The sequence below is a fragment of the Rousettus aegyptiacus genome, unplaced genomic scaffold, assembly GCF_014176215.1.
Source record: "Rousettus aegyptiacus isolate mRouAeg1 unplaced genomic scaffold, mRouAeg1.p scaffold_m13_p_4, whole genome shotgun sequence".
Taxonomy (NCBI): domain Eukaryota; kingdom Metazoa; phylum Chordata; class Mammalia; order Chiroptera; family Pteropodidae; genus Rousettus; species Rousettus aegyptiacus.
The window spans coordinates 84,288,003-84,312,983 of NW_023416307.1; the positions used below are offsets into that span (position 1 = coordinate 84,288,003).

Below are 24,981 nucleotides of genomic sequence, written 5' to 3' on the forward strand. Positions count from 1 at the left end.
AATAGTTATGTGTCCTCTAGATCCAAGATTAAGTGGCAGACATGCTTCACAGAATCTTTCCCGATGCCCCAACTCTGAGGTAGGATTCAATCCTATGTGTTTTCACAATACCCTAGACATATTCTGTCATGGAGCTTTGTGAATACTGCATTATCACTGCATATTTAATTAATTGTCTGTCTCTTCCACTGGACTGTAAGTCCCTTCAGGCAAGGAACATATCTATTTAGCTGAATTTCTAACATTATCTCACTTCCGCCACATTCTGTTGGCCAGAGCACTCACAAAGTACACTCAATTCCCCTTTCTTGATGGGACCTGGCAGGTTCTCATCCCAGAAAAGCATATGAGATGCTTATTGATTGGGAATATACATAAATACTGTGATTTAAATTTAGAAATTACAGAACTGAGACCGTTGTAACACTGCAACGTTTAATTGGATAAATATTTCAGACTTGTATTATTATGGATATTGCAATTTTGGCCTTCTAATGAGCTTCTAGGATATTCTGTTTTTTGTCTACAACTAGACAAACTATGTGACCAACATGATAGAAATCTTTCTTCTCTCTTTCAGATAATAACTATGAAAATAATATATTAAATTTATTTACATATATTATTTCAAAAAGTGTCTGGTCCTATTGTTTACCTTTAATATTTAGTAAAAAATCTCTTGAAAAGCAAAAGTAATTTTTATGTATGGAATAGGAAAATAACTCATATTTAATTAATAAAAACAAATTGAATACATTTGGAAGAAAAAAAGTAAGAAAGCCAAGGCAAATTAAATATGTTTTATATTTACAAACTGTTTAATGGTTAATTATACAAAGAATTGAAGCTATACCAGTTTCAGAGAAAAAACCTCAAAGGTATGCATTTTTCCCTCTTTGTCTTTTGCCTGGTAAATGGTATGTGCTGAACTATATAAACACCTGCTTTCATAAATTAATGGCATTGTTCCCTTCTTTTCTTGAACATGTTTATGAAGGCATCATTTTTTCAGGAGCCTAGAGTGTTGTGATTCACAGTCATATACTTGTACATTATTTCAAAAGACGTTGAAAACCCTCAGGGAAAAATCTAGAGGGTGGAGGGAGGTTCATTTGTAGCAAGTCCCACTTGAGTGCAGCATCTTGAAATAGCTTTTTGTTTTCAAATAGAATATATTACATATTTTAAACTATACATGTTTATCACACATTCTCTGGGTTTGCCTTATTTACAGATGGTTTGAATAAATTTTTCTGTCTTTCCTCGGCATTTGCATAGGGTGGTAATAGTCAAGAGCCAGCCCTTGTTTAACAGGAAGATGTTTTTACTCCATTGAATGTGATTTATCCAAATACAACAATGCTGGCATCCTTTTAGAGTGAAGTTGGCTGTTCTGCAATCCCTTATTGATGGTCAGAATAGTCCCTTTTGTGCTAAAAGGCTTACATGTCTTTAAAAAAAGAAGTTTCTTGTGGTTTAGGATGTGCATGCTGACAAAGACTGTAAATTGACTTTTAAGTGTGATTTTTTTTTTTTGCAATATAAATTAAACAAAGGTTTTCTTCCTATGTGTATAACACACTCCATATTGAAACAATTATCCATTTTAAAATCTTAAATAACTTCAGCTTTGGCACATTCTTCATATTTCTTCTAGTGCCACACACAGCTATATTACAAACCACCCACAAATAAAAAATAACACATTATATTGAAGAATTATGTCTCTCTCTCCCTCTCTCTCTCTCTCTCTACACACACACACACACACACACACACACACATACACACACACAAATCATGTGTATATATTATTACACATATATGTATGTATGTGCATATGCATATGTGTATATGCATATATATGTAATTATATCATTCCTAGAATATCATGACCTTGGAAATGAAATGTGGGATTAAATTCTAAATTTGACACATACTAGTTGTTGGGAACTTTGGCAAAGTCCTTGATTCCTCTGAATTTTAATATCCTCCTCTGTAAAATGATAATAAAAGAAGTACCTCGGAAAGTTATGAGAATTAAATTAGTTGACATTGTAAAATATACTTATAAAATACTTGCTCAAAAACTGAGTTATTTATAGTATTTTAATAATCATTTATTTTTAATGCTTTTCTGTTTGTGTTAATAAAACATGTTTATTGAAGTATCTCAATTCATCGGGATAAAAAGCAAAAGTGTTTTTCTTTGAACATCTTCCATCCCATCCTAAAGACTGTGCTATATTAAACTTCTCTTTTTCTCTCTATAGTAGGTCTCTTAGTTAAGACATGATCAGATCCTATATTTTTTGTTTGTATGCTTTCTTTTAATTTAAGACCCAGTCCTTTTAATTTTAAAACAGTAATTGTGCACTTCCAGACATCCTGGCAGTAGTTTGCACCTGTCTATGGATATGGTGGCATTGACTAAAAGGGCATGTTCTGCTTTTAACCACTTCCCTTCTTCCCCTCTTCCAGGTGCATTGTCCTAAATGCTAAGGCAAGGAAGAGGGAACGTAATAAAAAGGGCAGTCTGAATGAGGACATAGTCATTACCTTGGTTAGCCCTAATGAGTATTTTATCTCATATTGTTCCCTTAGTATCATAAGGCTACTGAGGGAAAAGGGTTGACACCAAATTACTCTACTGATGAAGGACAATCCTAGGCAGCATCTCCAGGCATTTGTAGTCCCTGAACAATTTAGCCACATCTTCAGGTGCACTACCAGTGAGTGGCATTCATATCCTAGTTTCCCAAGCCATGGAGGTCACCATAGGACGCTAGATCCTAATCTCACCTACCCTCCAATATTAGCTCTCAGGCTTGCAGGCTTGTTTGGACTCTATCATTTTTACTTCTCAGGAGTACAGAATTTGATGAGGTATTTTCATAACTCTTCCAAACGATATTCCTACCCACATCATTTCTCTCTTAGAAATTTCTAAGAAAGAAAGACTTTCTTAGAGAGCATTGTGACTATGGAGCAAGTCACTGACTAAGTAGTCCTCTAACTAGAAATCACTATATCCCTTCCCCTTGTTCAGGCATTTCCCTCATTTAAGAGATAATCTCTTGGCATTCTCCTCCCTGGGGAATAATTTCTTTCCATAAACCTTGCTTTTCACTAATGTCTAAACACTTTCTACTTTCTTAGTATCTTATATTCACTGTGGGTGATGATGTTGGATGGCAGTTAAAGGATTGCTTTGAACTAATCTGTTCTCCAGGTCTGTGGAAAGATGGTTGAAACTAGTTATTGGTAACTCTGTGAATTTAAATTGTAGGATACTACCTTATTTTGTCCTCAGCTTTAGTCCTTAACTAATTCCAGGACATCAAGAAGAGTACCTTGAAGCGTTTTGTAAAAAGATATGTAGAATAATGGTAATAGTGATAGACTTAAAAATAGCTAATAATCTTTAGTGAAAGTCATAAGGGAGTAATTCAGAGAAATATTGCTCTTGGCTCTCAGCCTTTTTTTTTTTTTTTTTTGACTAGAATAAAATCTAAAGGAAACTGTGTCATATGCTGAATGTGTAATTTTTTAATCCTATGAAATTCTACTCTCTATAGTCAAAATGAATATTTGCTTCTAATGGTACGAGTGACAATGAAGGAAAAGGAAAGGCACAGTTTATATGTATATGGACCAGTGTGTTTCAGGACTGATGTCCATTGTCTTTGGTAATAATAAGCTGTCAATAATATCCAGTATGCTTTAGGACAAATACATAGGCATCGACGTCAAAATAGTATCACTTCCCCTTTTGTAATTGAACATGATCCAAATGATAACACTTGAAGAGACTTAAAGATAGCTGACTGTATTTCTATTAAAGTTGAATCAAAAGATAGCTCAGGTTGGTTAAAAGTGCCTCTGGTTTTAAGGTAAATTTCTAACGACTCAAAATAAAATAAATCTTTGACATGCTCTCATTTCCTGTCATCCCCCTTCCCCCCAATAAATGAGATACATGGAAGCAAAGTTCCAATCAGTGTGTTTTGAATTTCTTGATTAATTTATCCTTTTGTGAACTGAGTCCTATGCGTTTATTTACCTCCCTACAGAAGGCAGCCCGTGAGCCCCCCTCCACCTCCACGGCCGATTTCTCCGCCACATACCTATGGCTACATTTCAGGACCCCTTGTCTCAGATATGGATACGGATGCGCCAGAAGAGGAAGAAGATGAAGCCGACTTGGAAGTGGCAAAGATGCAGACCAGAAGGCTTTTGTTACGTGGGCTTGAGCAGACCCCTGCCTCCAGTGTTGGGGACCTGGAGAGCTCGGTCACTGGATCCATGATCAATGGCTGGGGCTCAGCCTCGGAAGAGGATAACATTTCCAGCGGACGCTCCAGTGTTAGTTCTTCAGATGGCTCCTTTTTCACCGATGCTGACTTTGCCCAGGCGGTTGCGGCAGCCGCAGAGTATGCTGGTCTGAAAGTGGCACGACGTCAAATGCAGGATGCTGCTGGTAAGTCGTACACTTTTCACTGACCCGGAAGAGAAAACTCAATCAGTATATGTCAGTCGCTGACTATCTCCTATAATCTTACGTTCTACGTGAAATGCAACTATTATTACTGTCTTTTTTTCTTTCTTTTTTTTTTTTTTTTCTGCCTAAGGAAACTAAGATTCAAGGATTTGATATAGCCTGATTATTCCCTTTTTCTTGACAAGGATTTTTTAAATCTTCTATTTATTTTTACTTAATAAATTATATAATGCGAGTAAAGCTACCCTAGAAGTCTTCATTTTTAAGATTGTCATTACAAATATATATACAATTCCATTAGGTATGCATACAGTCAATTAAGTGAAGTTTGTGTAATATATTTTTTTAAGATGTAAAACATCATCAAAATAAAATGTATTATGGTAGTTCTGTTATCCCATTTAATTAGAAATTCTCTCAGAGAAATAGATTAATATCCAGGGGGGTACTTAGCCATTGCAGACAAGGCTATTTCTCCTTCATTCCTATTCTGTTCATGCCTTCTCAATTAGAATATTAATTACAAAGATATGAAGATATTTGTAATATACATATATTTTCAATTACAACTATGTTCTATACTTAAACATTGCTAATCTAATAATTTGGAGAGCAAGTTAATCTAAATGTGTATTTACATATTTTTTCTAAGTTCCCTTTTCATTGCCAGTAGCCAATTTTTAATTACTATACATCCTTTCTTATGTTTCAACCCATTTCTTCTCATTTTCTACTCTCAACTCTTTTTAGAAAGTAAACAGTATGAGAAAGAAAATCATTTAAATTTAAATCATACATTTATAGCTTGATTTTCATCTTTGTAGAATAGAATATATACATATATACATTCATATACATGTTGTGTGTGTACTTCTGGTAGCCAAGAAATACAAATAGTAGAGTAAAATAATATAGCCATCAAGAAAGAGATATATTTTTAGGAATGAAAAGACTGTCACAACAGATCAATAATTGGTATTTTGTTGTTTTATTTTTCTTATTATAATAACTATCACATCAGCAGTTTCCACGTTCTCTTCAGATACTGGACTGGTCATTATTTCTTATCAGTGTAGAATATATTTAGAGAAAATTTAACTCACATCATAACGTTATTTTTATATATTATTTATCAGGAATGTGTTATAGAAAAAAAATGTCTGATAGCGCTCAGCCAATTATTGTAGAATATATACTTTATTTCAGTCAGACCTATAGTTTATGGTTTTCAACCAAATCCCTCCCTTCAGTAGCTGCCGAATATAAGTATGCAAAGCTACCTGTCTTTCCTAATAAGTAAATAATGTCTAACTTTATATATAGCTTTTGTTTCTCCATATTTCCTTATTTTTTAATCTTCTGTAAAAAAAAGTAAGTGAAATTAAATATCTCAAACCACTGCTTTCAGATTGATTAGAGTGTATTTCATTCAGCTCATTAAATCAAGGAAACATGGAAATAACATTGAAAATTCATCTGCGAACAACTGTATACCCAGCAGTAGATGGCCTTATACAATAGAATGAATAATGGGTTCAGTTTCAGCCTTAATTTTCTCTTTTCATGGATATGTAACTTTAATTGTAATAGTCTCCATCATAGCTAAAGAGAGTTTGGTTTAATATTTTATTGTGTTATAATTTAGTGGCACTTCTGGTTTTAGTTAGGCTCATAATTATAATGAACTAAACATGCATTGGCCTCTGCCTATTAAAATGTTCTTTTAAGGAAAGGGTGCTGCTTATCATATGACTTGAAGTTAATATGAATGAATTATCCTATCACATTGCTTCTCACTTGGCTGCATCAATGTCTCTTATTTAATATGCTTCAGTTAGCATCTTTAAATATGTTGATTTCACTATATGTGAATTTTCCTGCTTATAGCCAAAGACATGTTGTCTATGTCTGTTTGAAGTTTCTTGTCAAATAACAGAGAGTTCTGGATTTGTTTCTCTGGATTTTTAATAACCAAAATAGAGAAGATCAAGTGTAGGGCCACTAGAACTCCATTGCCATTATGGATTAAATATGTGGTGCCTTTATAAAACAATGTCTCCGTAAGACACCTAGAGAATTTGAGAGCCCTGAAATGTATGTTATCTGATTAGCAAATTTAGTTATCACTGGTACCTGAGAATATTATCCCTCCAAAACCAAATATAGGCATACCTTGTTTTGTGCTTTGCTTTATTGAACTTCACAGATGTTGCACTTTTTACAAATTGAAGGCAAGGCCCTCCACCAGCAAAATGATTATGACTCCTTTTTTTCTAATACTTACTTTGTCGTGGTGGTTTGGAACCAAACCCACAATATCTCTGTGGTATGCCTGTAATCAAAAAATACCTCTGCCACCATCAAAAATCACAAAAGTCCCTGGAAGTATCACTTTATCCCAAACCGGCAAGTTTCTATACTGTGATAGAAAAGAGGCATAAGTAATTTTTGGCACTTCTAAATTTGTGAGCTAGCTTAATTTCAGGCCACCTTAAGAGAAAATATTTGAGAATGTAGTAAGATAGCAGGAATATGGCTTCAAAGAATAGCATAAACATATATTTAATTAAAATAGAAGATGTAATTAGTACTCTTCATTCCTAGAACACAAATTTCTTAAGGACTCTGGCTATTCCCCTTGAGAAAGTGACATTGAATATATTAAGCAAAAATTTAGTTACTGTTTTTATTTAACAATAACTTTAGTGAAGTTAGTTGCAAATATAATTGGAATGTTTTTCTTTAATAAATAGGTACCATGAACTTTATCAGTATAAAAATATTGTGGTTTAAAAAAAAAGCTTAAAAATGTTTTAGAGGTTTTTTCCCCAGTGGATAGCACAAGCAGAGTGACAAATATCTTATTTGTTAATTTTTTTTTTATTTAAGCTAGTTTCTTTAATTAAGGATGTTTCTACTTTTCATGTGTATTTGTATTATTTCTATTGTAATTAAAATCTGTTGATAAGTTTGGCTTTGATTTTTTTCTCTCAGGCCGCCGACACTTTCATACATCTCAGTGCCCTCGACCTACAAGTCCTGTTTCTACAGATAGCAACATGAGTGCTGCTGTAATGCAGAAGGCCAGACCAGCCAAGAAACAAAAACACCAGCCAGGACATCTGCGCAGAGAAACCTACACAGATGGTAAGTCCATTGAAACAATGAAAACATCTATGAATCGTGCCTATTTACTCTGGCTCTCTGTGACTGGAAAATGTATCCACTGACATTAGTAATTACATTAAACTTCCATTAACAGTAAGCCTCATATTACTTATAGGAATGATTGACTTCCATATCTCCTAAGACATCCCTAGTCCCTGCAATTTTCTAATAAGTTGATTATTTAAGAAACTAAAACAATGTATACTTGTAACATTTTTAAAAGGTTATTTTGTAGTTTCAAACAAATAGGAATTATTATAGTTAAAGTAATGGCATGGGATCAACTTTCACCAGACTCACTGATAAATCTTTAGTGTCCTCATTTTTTTTTCCCCTCTGGAGAATTTTGCATTTTAATAAAAGATAGTAAGCTCATGTGAATATTAATTATAACTGCAGTGATGTTACAAACAGTTATTTTGTGAACCAAGAGGCAAGCCGATTCATCTTTCTTCATGCCTTCACACACAATATCGACTCTCACTGAAGAGGTGAGGCTTTTATTCTCAAGGGAGCGCAGGAGAATAATGCAAACATTGTGATGTTGTCTAAAGAAAGCCTTTAATGAAAGTGCCTCAGGTGGCCCAACATTTATTAAACCACCACCTTCTTGTTTTGTAAAACAACCCCAAGGGATTTGTTGAAAATTCATGTAAGATAAATTCTCTCAGACTCACCCATCTTGTCAAGTTTGCTACATTTACTAAAGGTGCGGGGGAAGAAGGGTGTCACAGGCAGCGTTCCCTACTTCTTGGTCCTCTCCAACCACAATCTGATTAGGACTTTCATTACCAGTCAGCAATTTTTCAAAAAGGGCATCATTTGCCATTATCATATGAAAGCCTAATATTATAGATTCTTATCCAAGGTTACAAGCAGGGTTTTCTGAGGCACTTCTCCCTGTGATTCCTGCCACTTGACAGAAAAATTTAATACAAAGCTCACAGCATGATGAGCACAAGTAATTTTGCAGTGAGTGGCTGTCCATGCTATTATCTGTACTTTATTCGGAGTATTTTCTCTCACTAGCATCTATCTGATATTAGACTACATTAAATACTGGCACGACATAGCGCACCTGGGCCTCCTGGCTTCTGCCCAGGACTCTTTTGTCAGTGAAACTGAGCTGTCAGAATATTATCTGATTTTGAAGGGTTATTACAGTGGCTTTGTGCATGTTTGCCTCTGTGAAGGGACAAACAGTAGGTGTAAATCCCCAAACTCTATCGGCAGTTTTACATTTATGGAACCCCTGTAATGGCATTGTACAAGTTTTATAGCTTTTCTATTATTTTTATTATCTAGAAGAGAGACACTCCTAACTGAAAAACTGGTTAAACAGCAAACCTTGATGTAAATACATCAAGGTTGAATACATAAGGGAGAAAATGTAGCCTAAAGCTTCGTGTAGCTCTCTCTGCCTTCATATTTACACTTGTTTTGAGAGGCTTCTAGCATTGAGTGATGCTTTTTAAAAATGCTTTAAATAATGTAAGCATGCCAAGTTGAAAGGCATAGCATCACAGTTATGAATTACACTGTGCTTGAAAATTGTGATCTATATTTATTGTCCCACATTCTGCAGTACTTATTTCAGTGTGTTTAATAATTAAATGTAAATTCTAACTAATCCCCGAATATAATTATTAAGCTGAATGATGAAGCACTCAAATTTTTAAGTCTATTTCAGAAATACCAAATAAATATATAGAAATATTGATAAAGCTAAAAAGTTAACTTGAAATATTTTTTTATTTCTGTGTTAATTTTATAAAAGTGATTATGCAGAATTATCTTACTATAACATAGAAGCCAATATTTATTTTTTCAAAATTACAAAAATAGGTAAAATGGAAATATGACTAAAGCTATTTTTTTAATTTTAGCTTTTACTTTCCACATTTTGATAACCAGTTATTTTTTAGTTATATTTATTGTCCTGAGAAGTATTAAATTTATTTCTGGATGCTTTCTGAATTGGTTAGAAAAAAATAGCAAAGTGATGTGTTATTCATATTGATTAGCTGAAATCATGCAAAAGCAGATACTTATAAATGCATCAAATAAAAGAAATGCACATACTATGACATCAAAACAAATGTCATTTTCTTGGAAATTATTTTCTCAATTTACTACACTGCATTTTTTGAAAAAATCTTCACAGACCGTTTCATGAAGAAACTCAATGGCAGACACAATTTGTACAATTATTAAAAGAGAGGGGAACAGGGAAAGACTTTTAAAAAGCTGCCTATTAAAATGTGAATTAAATATATTAGTAAGACATGAGGGTTTTTTCACTTTCGTTTTTCAATGATTAAAATATATTAACCATGATGGATATGTCTGAATATTGTTAATGGACTTATGTGAACTATTTTCAGAATATGATATATCAGTCTTGAATTTGTAGAATTTTTATTTTGAAAATTTTGTTAAAATTCTGCAAATGAATTTATGTAAACTCTATAAAGAAGGATAAAGAATGGCTATGTCTGAATAGTTAAAGAGTAATTTTTGATGATTCTTGTCAGTCAACTGTGTGTTAGTTTTCTAGGGCTTCCATAACAAAGTACCATAAACTCAGTGGCTTAAATAATAGAAATTGATGTCCTCACAGCTTTGGAGGCTAAAAGTTTAAGATCAAGGTGTTGGCATGGTTGATTTTTTCTGGTTTCTTTTGGCTTATAAGTGGCCATCTCTTTTCTCCCTGTGTCTTTACTTTGTCCTTCCTCTATATATGTATGTGTACTAATCTCGTCTTATAAGGAAACCAGTCAGAGTGGACTAGAGCCCACACTAAGAACCTTATTTTACCTTCATTACCTCTTAAAGACTCTAAATCCAGATAGTTTCCTTCTGAGGTACAGGGATTTATAACTTCAGCATATGAATTCTGAGGGGACACAATTTAGCTCATAACAGCTCTCTAGCCTCTGATCCATGGCACTGTGACTGTACCTTGTTCTGTAGGTAAATACTAGACCTCCTAACACACAAGGAATGCTCCATGTTATAGTCATAGTAACATGACAGGCAGGATCTATTTATTTATTTCATTTCTGTCACTTCCAAGTTTAACCCAGATGAAGGGTAGGATTAAAATATATGAATATTTATCAGTCAGAGTTTTATTGAGTTAAAGCCAAGCATAAGTGCATTTCTAGGACCTTCTAATAGATTCTTCCCAGCCCCTCTTTTCAACTCTTTCCGATGCATTTGCATACTTGATTTAAAAACCAAATCTACATTATTCTCCTGCCCTACTTTTCATAAATTATAAATTCATCACCCCCCTTGGAATGATGTTATTTTGACTTGATTTATCATTAATTACAAGGTCTTAGGACCGTAAGCAATTAAGTAAATAGAGTGCCGGACCTCCACAGTGAGGTGATGCCAGCAGAATTATCTATATGTGTATGTTCCTACATACTACTTTTTACGTATTATACTGGTATTTGGAAAATCTTATGTAAAGAATAGTATTTACATGCTTATATAAAGAGCCTATACATACATATACATATACATATGCATATACATATATACATATACGTATATGTGTGTGTGCGTATATATATGTGTGTATATATATACATTTATATATGTGTGTATGTGTGTGTATAAAACAGATCTACAATCCCATGTTAAATCAAAATTGAGCTCTTAGAGGCATGAATTGGGTGAAAGTACTGTTAATCTCTATGTGAAAAATAGAATTATTTATACTATGATAATCCCTGGTTTGACTCAGTAATTATTTTATACCTAAAAATAACTTCTTTAGTAATCTACTTATATAAGAAATTGAACCTACCAGCGTTTCCCTCTAATTGTCAATTAGATACAGAAGCAATTATATGCATAAAGTTAGAACTCTTAAAATTACCTTTGGGTTGTCTTCTCCTTTTCTACTTGTGTTATAGATAGTACCTATATGGAGCATCTTGTAATAGATTTTGTCTCGAGTCATATATTCCCAAGACTTTGTATGATATTATGATAGCAGTAATCATCAGTTTTGATATCTGTTAAGCCCAGACATTTTATGATTTGATGATAGTAGCAGTCATCAGTTTTCATCAGTCTCTTGTATTCATAATCCAGTTTAAGTTTATAGAAAGCAGATAGTGACGAAATGAATCTGCTGTCGCTCACTCCCTTTTCTTCCAGATATTCTCTGAATTTGGTTTTTCTCCTCATCCCATTCACAGGCTCAGTCTGAACTTTTAGAATTCCTTGGTCTTTGGTTTCTTGGCTTTAATCCACTACAGTTTGTCTTCTCATATTCTCTTTTTGGTTACTTTTATAAACAAATAGCAGATGATAGTACTTCTTTCAAGTATCACTTTTTTGTTTGTTTTGTTTTTTAAAATCCATTAAAGTAGTAAAGGAAAAAAATCAGGCACTAGTGACAATGGCAGTCTATATTGTAAGACTAAAAATCTTTTGATTTGTAGAATCTGAGGAAAATCAGTGCTGTTGCTATATACATTGGCCATCATTTTAGGTAAAGTGTTAAGGCTATTTCACGAGAAAATAGAATGTGGTGAGCCATGAAAGCTAACAGCAAAAAAATGCAAGTAAAAGTTCGACCACTTGGAGTCCTGAGTAAAACAGCTGGTAGTAAGATGGTGTCTCAAGTTTTCTGCTTACAAAGACCAATACAGTAATTTCAAATGCCTTAGTTTGGGCTATATAATGTCAAGAGGAAATTAGTTGCAAAAAAAATTTGTACCTACTTGTGGGACAAAAAACGCATTAATTCATTTTTTAATAATATAAGAATGAGAAATACTAAGTTAAAACTGCATGATATCACTTATATATGGGATATAAACCTAAAAACAACAAACAAAAAAATAAACATAAACTCATGGACAAGGACAATAGTCTGTTGGTTTCCAGAGCGTTGGTTGGATGGGGGCGGTAGATGGAGTAAAAAGGGTCAAATATGCAGTGACAGAAAGAAATCTAACTATGGGCAGTGAATACACAATGCAATATATATTCCTTACTGTTGTATTATACACTTGAAACTTATTGGATTTTGTTAACCAATGTCACCATAATATTACTAAAAAATATATATTTTTAAAAAAGGATGAAAAAACACCTAAAGTTTCCTAGAACCTTTATTTGCTATTATATTAAGAATTTTCAAGACATAATTTTAATATTCAAGAGCTGCTCATACTGGTATACATAAATAAATGATAGTCAATAGGTCATTGTCAATAATAGGAAAATATCTGGAAATGACCTAAAGATCTTTCTGTAGGGATTGACTAAATAAATAATGTTATATACATAAAACAGAGCATTACGCAAACTTTTCAAAACAAGAAATAGATCTGTATGTCCATATAGGGATATGTATACAACCACACAGTTGAGGTGGGGGGGAATGCAGTACCATTTATGTTAGTAAGAAAGAAGGCTGAATATTTGTGTATGGTACTTTTTATCAGTGGGCAGACAGGCACTATATACAATCCCAGATGTAGATATTTTACATAGTTCCTGATGCAAATGGTGCTTCCTGGAGTTGAGTTGGTAGCCTTGCTTTATGCGAAGAAATAATTTCTTGAGTGATATATAGAAAACTGTCTAAACTGATTATCTCTGCACAATCGATATTGAGGATTTGAAATGAATGGTTATATTTTCAGTTTTTACAGACTTTTGAATTTTTTACCATGAAAATGTGTATTTTTGTTTAAAATCTTGATTGATTTTATAATACTAAGCATTTAGTTGAGGTTTGATAAGTGTTTTTTTAGTTGATTTATTCTATCACATAGACATTACTCTCTCAATGTGAAAAAATTACCATTTCTAAAGTCATGACTAAAAAAAATAATAATCAATATAACTATGCTGATAACTACCAAATCTCTGTATCTCTGTTTTTGACATCTCTTGAAATTCAGATTCTATGGATAGCCAACCACCTATTGGACATCTCTATCTGGGTATTTCAAAGGCTTCTCCTATTCAGTTTTATAAACTTGAGCTTACAGTGTTTCTTCATAAACTATCTCTTCCTCATCCCTGCATTTTTTATCTTCGGTGATGTTTTTCTCATCCACCTAGTCAACTATGGAAAAAAATCCTAAAGTAATCTTAGATTTTTGTTCCTTTCTCTTGTTTACTGTATATAGTCTGTTCATCATTAAATACTATTGATTCTTCTTCCTTAATCTTTCAAAGACATCTATTCTCCATCTGAACAGCCATCAGTACTGTTCTAGCCTCTGTCATTATTTACACAAGCTATTACAACAATCTCTTGGCCTCCTGGATTTTAGTCTTTCCTTTTAAGCCATTCTCTATACTACAGCCAGAACGACCTAAAACTAGAATCTACTCATGTTCTTCTACTAACTTACCAGCTATCACAAGGATACATATTTCTTTCCCATAAAGTGTACATAGGAGTCATTCCCCCCGACCCACAGGAGTCATTTGAAAAGATAACACCACTTAAAATACATTTTCTAGATATCAAATTTTATACTTACTTTTAAAAAATATCTTTAGGTATATTTACAATATAAGAAATTGAATTATATTCAATGTTCTAGTATATGTAATATGTTAATATATAACTATGTATATATGGATAGGTGAAATTCAATTATTTTTACATCAATAATTATCTGGTTTAAAACCTCTGGTTGCATATACAAAGTGGAGAGCTACCATCAATGAATGGTAGATTATAAACAGGTGATAGAGTGAAATAGTGTAAAGAACACTGAGCCAGAAATTAAGAATATAACGGCATTAGTCCTGGTCTGATCGTATCTAATTTTGAGATTGTAAAATAATTTAACGTCTGTGTGGTTGAGTTTCCCGTGTACAAAATGAGAAAGGATTTAGACTAGATTAGAGATAGCAAATAGATCTCAACTCAAGTGCCATCCTCAATCAATTTGAAGTGGTCGACTGAATGAGTAAGGGCACGTATCTGGGACCAGAAACATTATGGGTAAAATCAATTAGGAAAGTCTGCCAGAGTTGGGGGAGGGAAAGTTATAGCACTTATGCCCATATCATCTATCCCAAGACTAGATAACCTGTAAGTATCAGCTCTATGATTCAATATTTCTATGTTAGATAACAATGTGTACATTAAAATTATTGGTCTTCCTATTCCTTGGTTGCCTTCAGTTGTTCTAATCAGAGATGAATTTGATTCCAATGATAATTCCAATATTTGGTGATTTTATAAAATGGCAGACTTTTACAGTATTTTAAATATTTCTTTTTAGATCTTCCACCTCCTCCTGTGCCACCACCTGCGATAAAGTCACCCACTGTCCAATCCAAGGCACAGCTGGAGGTACGACCTGTAATGGTGCCAAAACTCCCTTGTATAGAATCAAGAACAGACAGATCTTCAGATAGAAAAGGAGGGAATTACAAGGGGAGAGAACTATTGGATGGAAGACAAGTTGCTGATATGCGAACAAATCCAAGTGAATCCAGAGAAGCACAGGAACAGCAAAATGATGGGAAAGGACGAGGAAACAAGGCAGCAAAACGAGACCTTCCACCAGCAAAGACTCATCTCATTCAAGGTACTGATTTATTCAAGTAGCAAATGAATATAGATTGAACGTATATTTGCAACATGTGCTGTTAGGTTCATATGCTGTGAGGTTCTCTAGGGTAATATGAAAAGTAGTAACATTTAGAAATTTTCTCTTTAATGGGGGAGACAGACATGTACTCAAATAATTTTTATACAATTATTTCTAATACATGTTATTATATAAGACTTTCTTAGAGAGATGCTACTTGAGTTGTATTTTAAAAGAAAACATGATTTCAACAGGTTAAATAAGGAGAAAGGAATAGCAAGTAAAGAAAATAAGTAGAGAAAAAACATGAACGTGTGAAACTGGTTGTTTGTTGAACACTGATTTGTAGTTGGCTGGTGAATAGGATGTTTAGGGCCAGAGACACATGGTAAAAGATAAAACTAGGAAGGTGGTTGGACCTGATTGGGAAGGCTGGGAATATTATTCTAAAGAATTTGAGATTTTATGATATAAGCAGTGGTGAGCCAGAAAATAATTTAGACCAAGAAATGAAAAAATCAGATTTGTGTTCCCATCAATAGACAATTGAATAAAGAAGATGTGGTACATATAGACAGTGGAATATTACTCAGCCATGAAAAAGAATGAAATCTTACCATTCGAGACAACATAAATGGACCTAGAGGGTATTATGCTAAGTGAAATAAGTCAGACTAAGGAAGGAAAATACCATATGATTTTACTTAACATGTGGATTCTAAAGAACAAAATAAACAAAAAACAAAACGGAAACAGACTCTTAGATACAGAAAACAAATTGATGGTTTCCAGAGGGTAGAAGTATTGGGGAGCTGGGTGAAAAAAATAAAGGCATTAAGAAATACAAATTGTTAGTTACAAAATAGTCATGGAGATATAAAGTACAGCATAGAGAATATAGTCATTAATATTGTAGCAACTATGTACAGTGCCAGGTGGGTACTAGATTAATTGGGGAGATCACTTCGTAAATTATATAAATGTCTAACCACTATGTTTTACGCCCGGAACTAATATAAAATAATATTGAATGTCAATTGTAATTGAAAAAATCAGATTTATGTTGTAGAAAAATAATAAACAACACTCTATAGTTAGGAAAGAGACTGGAATCAAGTAGATGAAGGTATCAGAATATTACAAAATAATCTAGGTATAAAATATGAAAGCACTAAATTAAAACAGTTGTGCAAATAAAGAAGAGAGAACAGCCTACACAGATGTTTGAGAGATAGGCCTAGTAGGACTTAGTGACTAATCGAATGTAGAAAAGTAAATTGAAATAATGGAGTAAAAAAAAAGTTATTCAAATGTTAATTAGATGGTCCTATATGACTAGTGGAACACAATTGTATTAACCAATGTAGACCAAACAGGGAAAACAATAGATGTCTTGGGGAAAATAATTTCAGTTTTGAATGAATTACAATGCTGACATGAACACATATATGAAGAAAATCAGTAAGAATTTAGAGAACTAAGTTTAAGCATCAGAGGAAAGGTTGCAAATAGAGAGTAGATTTTAGAACCATCACACAGAGGTGAAATTATATGAATTAAAAAGGCTAAATTATCAGCATTGATATACTGGTTAATGTTTAGCAATCAATTCTCTAGGAGGAAAACAGGGCAAAACCCTAATTTATAGCCATTTGCTTACCTCTGTTGTGTAATTACTACCAAAATGGCTGTTTTCTAGCTGCTAATATAAAGTCAGTGAATGTGAAGTTGAGAAGAGAGGTCAATGAGAACACATGAGCCAGCTGCAGCACCTCAATCATCAAGGATAATTATATTTAAAGATTAGGCAGAGGAACAACATTCTATAATGGAAACTGAGATGGATCCACCCAGAGATATAAAATCATCAAGATATCCAAACTAGAAAGAATAGTATCCTAGAAAAAATGGAGGAAATTTTAAGATAGGAAGAAATATGAAATACCACAGCAAGAGAAGTTGGATGTGAATGGTGGCGAGTGGTGAGAATAGTGGAAGACACAAAGATTTTGCAAAATGTTTGTTGGTGATCTTTAAAAGAACTATTTTTAGTACAGTAGTCAGAATAAATGACAAACTGTATGGGGTGGAAGAGTGCATGGAAATTGTGAAAAGGAGGTGATAAGCATAGGTTCTTTTCAGAAGACCAGGAAGAGAAAAAGAGGTTGAGATAGAGTTTAACTGGAAGGTAAAATCTGTGGAAATGTTTTAAGATAGGGTATTCGAACATGATTATAGACTAAAGAGAAGAAACCATTTAGGAAGAAGAGGTACAAGAAAAAGATTGATGAAGGAGTCAGGAAAGAGTAATAGGGAAATGAATCGTAGAAGGCCAAAGATTACCTGAATTTTTGACTCATGATGACTATACTTCAAGCAGAGATTCATAAATAAAATGTCATGATATAAATTATGAGGTAAATATCTGGCTGAAAGTATGAACCAATTTGGTGCTCGTAAGCAAGCTTCCTCCAAAGTAGGTGGGTTACTTAAGGAAATAATTTTTTAAACCTGGAAAGATCTTGGTATATGCAGAATTAGAACAAAGAGATGAAATTATTTTATTAATATTCAGAAATCTAACAAGTTGTTTTTTGCATTATAAAAATATTTCTAACTCAAGAACTAAGACGGTAACCCTTACTCTAGAAATAATGAACCTAATTTCATGGAAAGCACTAATATACGCTGGCCAGTTACTATCATATATCTCCTGCTTTCCCAAAGTCTTATTTGAATCATAACACTGTGTCTATGTATCACTGAATTACAATTTCTTTGCATTGCTGAAATAGTCACCTTTATAGTTCACTTTGCATTATTTATAATGAAAGAGGCACCCCGATTTACATGTGAAACAATTTTTTTTTTTAATTAAAGAGAGTGGTCTTATAGACAAGAATGATCTTTTTGCTGACATTTACCTCAATTAGTTCAATGTATTTCTACATATATCAAACATCTACTGTGTTATTAAGCATTGTACGAATCCTAGAATTTTTATGTACACATGAGCCTTGACCTCAAGAAGCTTATCGTCAGAGAAGAAGACAGATTCACATATATATTCATATTTGATATAATGTTTAGTCATGTCATGATACTTGAGATGACAGGGACAGTCTTTTGGGAAAATTAATGTAAAGAAAGACTTCTTAATCTTTCCTGGTAGAAATGACACATAAACTGAGTGTTCTGGATGAATGGAATTTAGCTTGAGTAAGAAGAGTGGATAGATTGTTCTGGCAGAGAAAATCAGCATGAAAAGCTTCGAGGTACATTGAGGAGACTATAAGAAATTTGGTATCACTATATAGTAAAGGTGGTTAGAGACGAAACTCTTGAGGTAAATGTAAGCTTAAGTCATAGAGGAATGTAGTTCCTGGAGACCTGTTAGGAAATATTTACAACCCCTAGACAAGAAATGTAGAGACTATAAATCAGGCTATGGCAGCAGGGATCAGTGAGAGGGAAAATTCAAGAAACGTTGTAGAGTTAGAATCAATCTTACCTGTTATATATTTAAATGTGTGAAAAAGTACATTTAAGAGGGTATGGGAAGGGAAGGAAAAGTCTACAACAATTCCAGTTTTCTATTTTTGGTTTCTTAATGGTTTTTGATTTCATTAGCTATAGGGAATACAGAGTGAGGGAAAGTCTCAGGGAGTGACATGATAAAGTCAATGTTGGACATGTTGAATTTGAGGGACACTCAAGAAGAAGTGTTCAGTTGGGCTGGTTATAGGAGCCTAAAATTCAGGGCCTAGTTCAAGAGTTGGAAATATAAATTAACTATTCATCATGATAAATTACAGTTAAAGCTATGTATTTATTCACTTAACACTTGAATAGATGACTTACTATATGTCAAGCTGGTAGTACATCAGTACAAAAATCAGTATAAAAATCAGGATAAACTGTTCTCATGACAGTAGTATTCTGGAAGAAGTTACAATCTGTGAGAATGGATGCAGTCATCCAGAGGGAGTAAGAGTCGGGGTGAGAGGAATACACACATACACACACACACACACGCACACACACTAGGCTAAAAGTAGAAACCTACAGGGTTTATATATCAACATATAATAGACACTGCATAAGAAGAACACACAGAAGACTGGTCAGGAATGAAGGAGAACCACAGAGCTAAGAAAGTAGTAATGTTTAAATTGGTAATAGTTTCCAGATGAGGGGCAGTGAGAAGTCTAGCGATAAAAGGACTGAAACATGGTTAACATTATTGAAGTCAACGATGAATTTTCTGCTTCATTGTAGTAATGTGGGCATAAGTAGATTTCACTGAGATATAGAATGAATGAGAGTTGCATTTACCAAAATTGAGTCCAAATCATTGTTCAAGAAGCTTGGCTGAGCAGTGAGGAGAGAAATAAGATATTGATCCATATAGAGCATAAGCTTAAGGGGAAAGTTTTTAGCAAGACAGACATTTTATTATATTGTAGTTTGTAAAAAAACTAAAGTCAATATAAAGAAAAAGATTGATGAAACAGGGACAGAAGATGAAGTTTACAGGAGACCAAGTGCTGTGAAGCAGGAGGCATGGTCCTCATGGATTGTGAAACCTCAGCAAGTCAGAAGTCTGGATCAGGAGTAAAAGTTGTGATGCATAGAATGGAATGAGAAAAGTGCCATCAAGGAGGACCAAATAGGTATATAAATAGATGAATTAGTCTTCACAGAGAATGCTTTGGCACAAGGGTGTGGGAGCAGTGATTTAGGGCTGGTGTTACTGAGCTAGAGACAAGCCTTCTTCCTTCCACTGGAGAAAACTTTAGTGGAATTCAGATTTCATTCAGACAATGTGAGCAATAGAAGAAGCACTTAGGGGAGAATAAAACTGTATATAGAAGAGTTGGGTTTTTATGTGTTTAGTGTCCACTGGATAGAGTGGACAAGTTTTAGAGAGAAGTGAGCAGATGGAGGATGTATCAACAGAACAAGCACCAAATTTAAAGCAGTACAAAGATAGAAATTTAGGTGACAGCAGTTAACTGGAGTGGCTCGTTTTTGAAGCTAGCAACAAAGGCAGGCTTCTGAGCTTCAGGATTGCATAATGTGAATATGATGTTGAGATGGAGGTTGACATCTTGGTGTCTGGAAAGTGAACTAGAGCTTGGCTCTGTTTTTGTAGCTCAAGGAGACTGGGCTTTGTTTCTATCAATGCCTTATAATAATCCTTCATGGTTTACATAGGGATTTCTTTCTCTCTCTTCTATTTTTATATCAACATTAAAAGCTCTTCTGGTGTAGATATCACTTCTTTAGAAAAGAGAAAAATAATCAGAGATCACATAGTGAAGGATAGAACTGGAAGCCAAGTCTGATTCAGATTTGTTTACACTCTTTTGATGATGTTGGTCCCAAGTGAGTTTAAGGTAGATAAGAGCTTATGAGTGGAATCCCAGCCGCTACTAGGAAAACAAGGTTTGTTCTTTTCATTTACAAAAGCCTGTGATGCGTTATTCATTATTGTTATAAAACAACCTCATTTATTTCTGGAAAACACTGATGCATCCCCATTCAGAATTATAGATATGAGAGATACAATGTATAATGGTGTTTATATACACTTGTTATATTTCATTACACAGAGGATATTCTACCTTACTGTAGACCTACTTTTCCGACATCCAATAATCCCAGAGATCCTAGTTCTTCGAGCTCAATGTCATCAAGAGGATCAGGAAGCAGACAAAGGGAACAAGGAAATGTAGGTCGAAGAAATATTGCAGAAATGCAAGTTCTTGGAGCATATGAAAGAGGAGAAGATAATAATGAAGAATTAGAGGTATCTATAATTTTTTTAAGGTTCTAAACATTAGACTAGTTGTTATATCAGCCTCAAAGTTAGGAACATCCATCAGTCTACAGAAATGTTATTATTTTATCACAAAATCTAATGTCAGTGATGTCAGAAACTGTAAATCTGAAAATATAATGATTTTCTTGAAATGTGTTCCACAGTTTTAAATGGTAATAGCAGTTTCCTTTTAGATCTAGGGTTGATATTTATCTGCAGATATTCGTATAAGAAATTTATATGACAAATATGTTTTTAGAAAATAAGAACTATTGATCTAAATAATTATACTTTATAGTGTTGTAGTATGTTATAAAAACCTGGTAATGTGACAGATATTTGATGTGAATGAGGGTGTTCTGCCTGTGTTGTCACCCTAGTTATCACTAGGGTTAATCCATGTGATTTAGCCAACTATCAGCCACCTTCGGTCTTCTGAAAATGGGAACCCAATTCTGGACACTGATCTTCCCAGATGGAGGAGAATGTTCCATGAATCAAAGTTATACTCCTTTGTTGGAATCTATAGATAATGAAACCAAATAGAGTTGACAGTAAATCATATAATATTTAAAATTACCTCCAGTTTTTAAGATCATGTTTTTTCTATTTCATAAGAAAACAAGTCAAGGACTTTTTTTTTTTCTTACAAATATAGTTAACTCTTGAACAAAGCAGGGATTAAGTGCTCTGACCTCCCTCCCCCCACCCTAAAGCAGTCAAAAATCCATGTAATACTTTGAACTCACCCAAAACTTAACTACTAATAGCCTACTATTGACTGGAAGCTTTACCAATAACAATCGATTAACACATATTTTACATTTTATATATATTGTATACTGTATTTTTAACAATGAATTAAGACAGAAAAAACATGTTTTTAAGAAAATCATAAGGATGAGAAAATACATTACTGTATTTATTGAAGAAAAAGTCTGAGTATAAGTGGACCCACATAGTTCACACCTGTGTTATTCAAGAATGTATTGTGAATCACAAGTAGGTTGTTAAATGAGTTTATAATAGATGAACAATTATAAGTAATTATATCTAAATTTTCTAAAATGCCCACTATATTTGGATTTTGAAGTTTGGAATAAGAAGGCTTTCTTTCTGCAAATACTGTTCTAGAATTTATTTTTCAAGTGTTTTTTGTTTCTTTTTGTTTTGTTTTGTTTTTGGTAAAAGACCCATTTCAGGAGATGAATGTAGATAAGTATACAGATAACTCTAATACCTAAAACCAGTTAAAGTTGAGCTATAATTGTTAAACTGGGCCTGGGGGTAGTAGAGAAGTAGGTGGACCACTGCTCCTCTCCCTTGCACCACACTCCCCAACACAGAGACACTATGTGGACACAAGTACACAGCTTGGTACTTGTTAGAGAACTAGTGGATTTGCTATTAAAACCAACTAAAGATGACAAATGAATTAGTTACCAGGAGCACTTTGCAGTGTATGCCAGTGAATGAATAAAGAAACACAAACTATAAGAATAAAAACATAAATATATATAAATATAAATATAAGCCACTCTACGATTTATTTTCAAATTTAACAATAACTTATCTCTTCCAGGAAACTGAAAGCTGAAGACAACCAGGGAGGCATATGAGATCTAATGTGAAAATTATCACTCAAGATGCCTCATGTCTGATGACACATGACGCCAGATAAAATGTTCAGTGCAATCGGAGGGTAGAAATTGTCGTTTTTATTCCTCTTATTGGAATATCATTTTTGAAAAATTTTATTGAGGTTTTATTGTTGTTGTTTGATCTCTATCCCTATAAGGAACCTCCCTATTCCCCTTGCTCTTGGAACAAACCATTACACCTTACTTCCAACAAGGAAAGTATTTGACTTCTTGCTTCAGTCATCAGCTAGCAGGGGAGAACAGAACAGTTCTTTTGCATTTTGCCCCTGAGATATGGCATTGCACTGCTTATATACCATGCCAATTTATTGCAAAATATTGATCAAAGATAAAAAGTTGATTAATCAACCTCATGCCAAGGGCTCTCAAGATATAATCTTTCTATAACCAACCACTAATTCAAATTAAAACATACTTCATTTTTACATGATTTTAAAATCAGTCTTTCATACCACCCTCTGCTGGGAAAAAAAAAAATGCAGCAAATGCAGAACAACCACAATTTAAATGGAATAGATACATTGTAAATATATACTCTTTGCAACCCCTGGTGGTACTTTATTTTGTCTTCATTTCAATCACTGAACTATACTCTTATTGGAAATGTTCTTTTGAATAAGTAGGGATAAGCCAGTTGGATCTCTGGTTGTCTAGTCATTGTCATCATTAAGCCTAGCAAAAACTTTGTTCTATTTTTCAATCAAAAGCAAATATAAATGCATATTACAAACAAATGGATGTTTTTAATGACCAATTGAATAAGGACATCCTTGTCTTAACTGGCCTAAATTTCTTCTGGTAGTGTCAGTTCAACTTTCAGAAGTGCCACTTAAGGAAGTTTGATTTTTGTTTTTTGTAATGCACTGTTTTTAATCTTTTTTTTTTTTTTTTGGTTTTAAAAGCACAATCACTAAACTTTATTTGTAAACCATTGTAACTATTAACCTGTTTTGTCTTATTGAAAAAAATGTTGAGAAGCATTTTTAACCTGTTTTGTTAATGCTCTATGTTTGTATTTGGAATATTTGAATGATGACAGATGGTGAAGTAATGTGCATACATTCTTGTGGGCCATAAACCCAATGGTTCTTACTTTTTCTGGACTTAAAGAAAAAGAGGGTTTAAGTTTGTTGTGGCCAATATTGAAACTTACAAGATTTCCTTATAAGCTCAAATAGAGGCATTACTTGCTTTCAATTGCCAAATGATGCCCACTAACTGTAGATTTTTATGGTCCTTTTTGTTGTTATATAAATTTCACAGACTTGATAATTGGTGCTATTTTAAAAAAAAAATGTACACTTATTTCTACATAGGTATCAGGCCTGACCCCACTGGAAAACAAAGCCAGACAAAATTGAACCACAAAAAAAGCTGGTGTTCACCAAAAACTTAAATGTGTTCGCTTAGATAATTTGAAAGTTACATAGAAAGGGTATGCAGTACTAAGGAAACAATCCATGTGATTAATGTTTTCATTATGTTCATGTAAGAAGCCTCTTATTTTTAGCCATAATTTTGCATACTGAGAATCCAATAATCAGAAAAGTAATTTTGTCACATTATTTATTAAAAATGTTCTCAAATACATCATTCTTTCTTGTGTTGATTTCTTTTTTTCATTGTGTGATCAAATTTATTCCATTTAATCACAAGTTGTGCTGTCTTAACATTTCACCACTATATTTTCAAATAAGTAAAAATTCTGTTTTATGAACAATCAGGTTTTCCTAGTAAGGAAAAATGCTCATTTCACTCCACTGAAATTAAAGATGTAAGATGAATCAAAACCTAAAAGTCATTTGATCAGAGCAAGTTTTTGATAGTAAGGATGTATTCATGTATGTGTAGCTGAATTTCAGTCAACTTATTTCTGAAATAATTAGGATTTGTAAAGTTTGGACCATTTACATTTTGCCAATAAGAAAATTATACAAATCCAAAATATTTATGAGTAACTATCTGCTTTCTTGTTACAAATTCATGTCACATTTTAACAATGCAATATCTATCACATATAAGGTTTCACGTTATTGTTCATCGAAGTCAGCATATTCAAGTGTTCGACTTTGGAGGAATGAGATGGGCATCATGTCTTGAAAGTGTTGAGAGCAGTCGAACCTAGTGAACGTTTTTTTCCTGTGTCATATACATTGCTAAATTTTGAGTTGATCACAAGTTGAAAATCTGGGAAATCTGGGGGCAAAAAAAGGGGATGTAATTTAGAATTTAGTC

General features: G+C 33.4%; 1 protein-coding gene across 12 annotated transcripts in view; it reads left to right on the forward strand.

Annotated features, from left to right (window-relative positions):
• The window catches only part of ROBO1 (roundabout guidance receptor 1), a 1,005,278-nt gene extending 980,941 nt beyond the window's left edge, over positions 1–24,337 (forward strand). For 9 of the 12 annotated variants that reach the window (XM_036218857.1, XM_036218860.1, XM_036218859.1 and 6 more), the window contains 5 exons: positions 4,074–4,480; positions 7,496–7,648; positions 14,950–15,258; positions 20,877–21,073; positions 22,668–24,337. In XM_036218857.1, coding sequence (XP_036074750.1) covers positions 4,074–4,480; positions 7,496–7,648; positions 14,950–15,258; positions 20,877–21,073; positions 22,668–22,682 — 1,081 coding nt within the window. In that variant the 3' untranslated portion in view covers positions 22,683–24,337. The remainder of the gene's footprint in view (positions 1–4,073; positions 4,481–7,495; positions 7,649–14,949; positions 15,259–20,876; positions 21,074–22,667) is intronic. The other 3 variants (XM_036218858.1, XM_016129517.2, XM_016129518.2) reach the window with 1 other exon arrangement.
• The last annotated feature ends 644 nt before the right edge of the window (positions 24,338–24,981 follow it).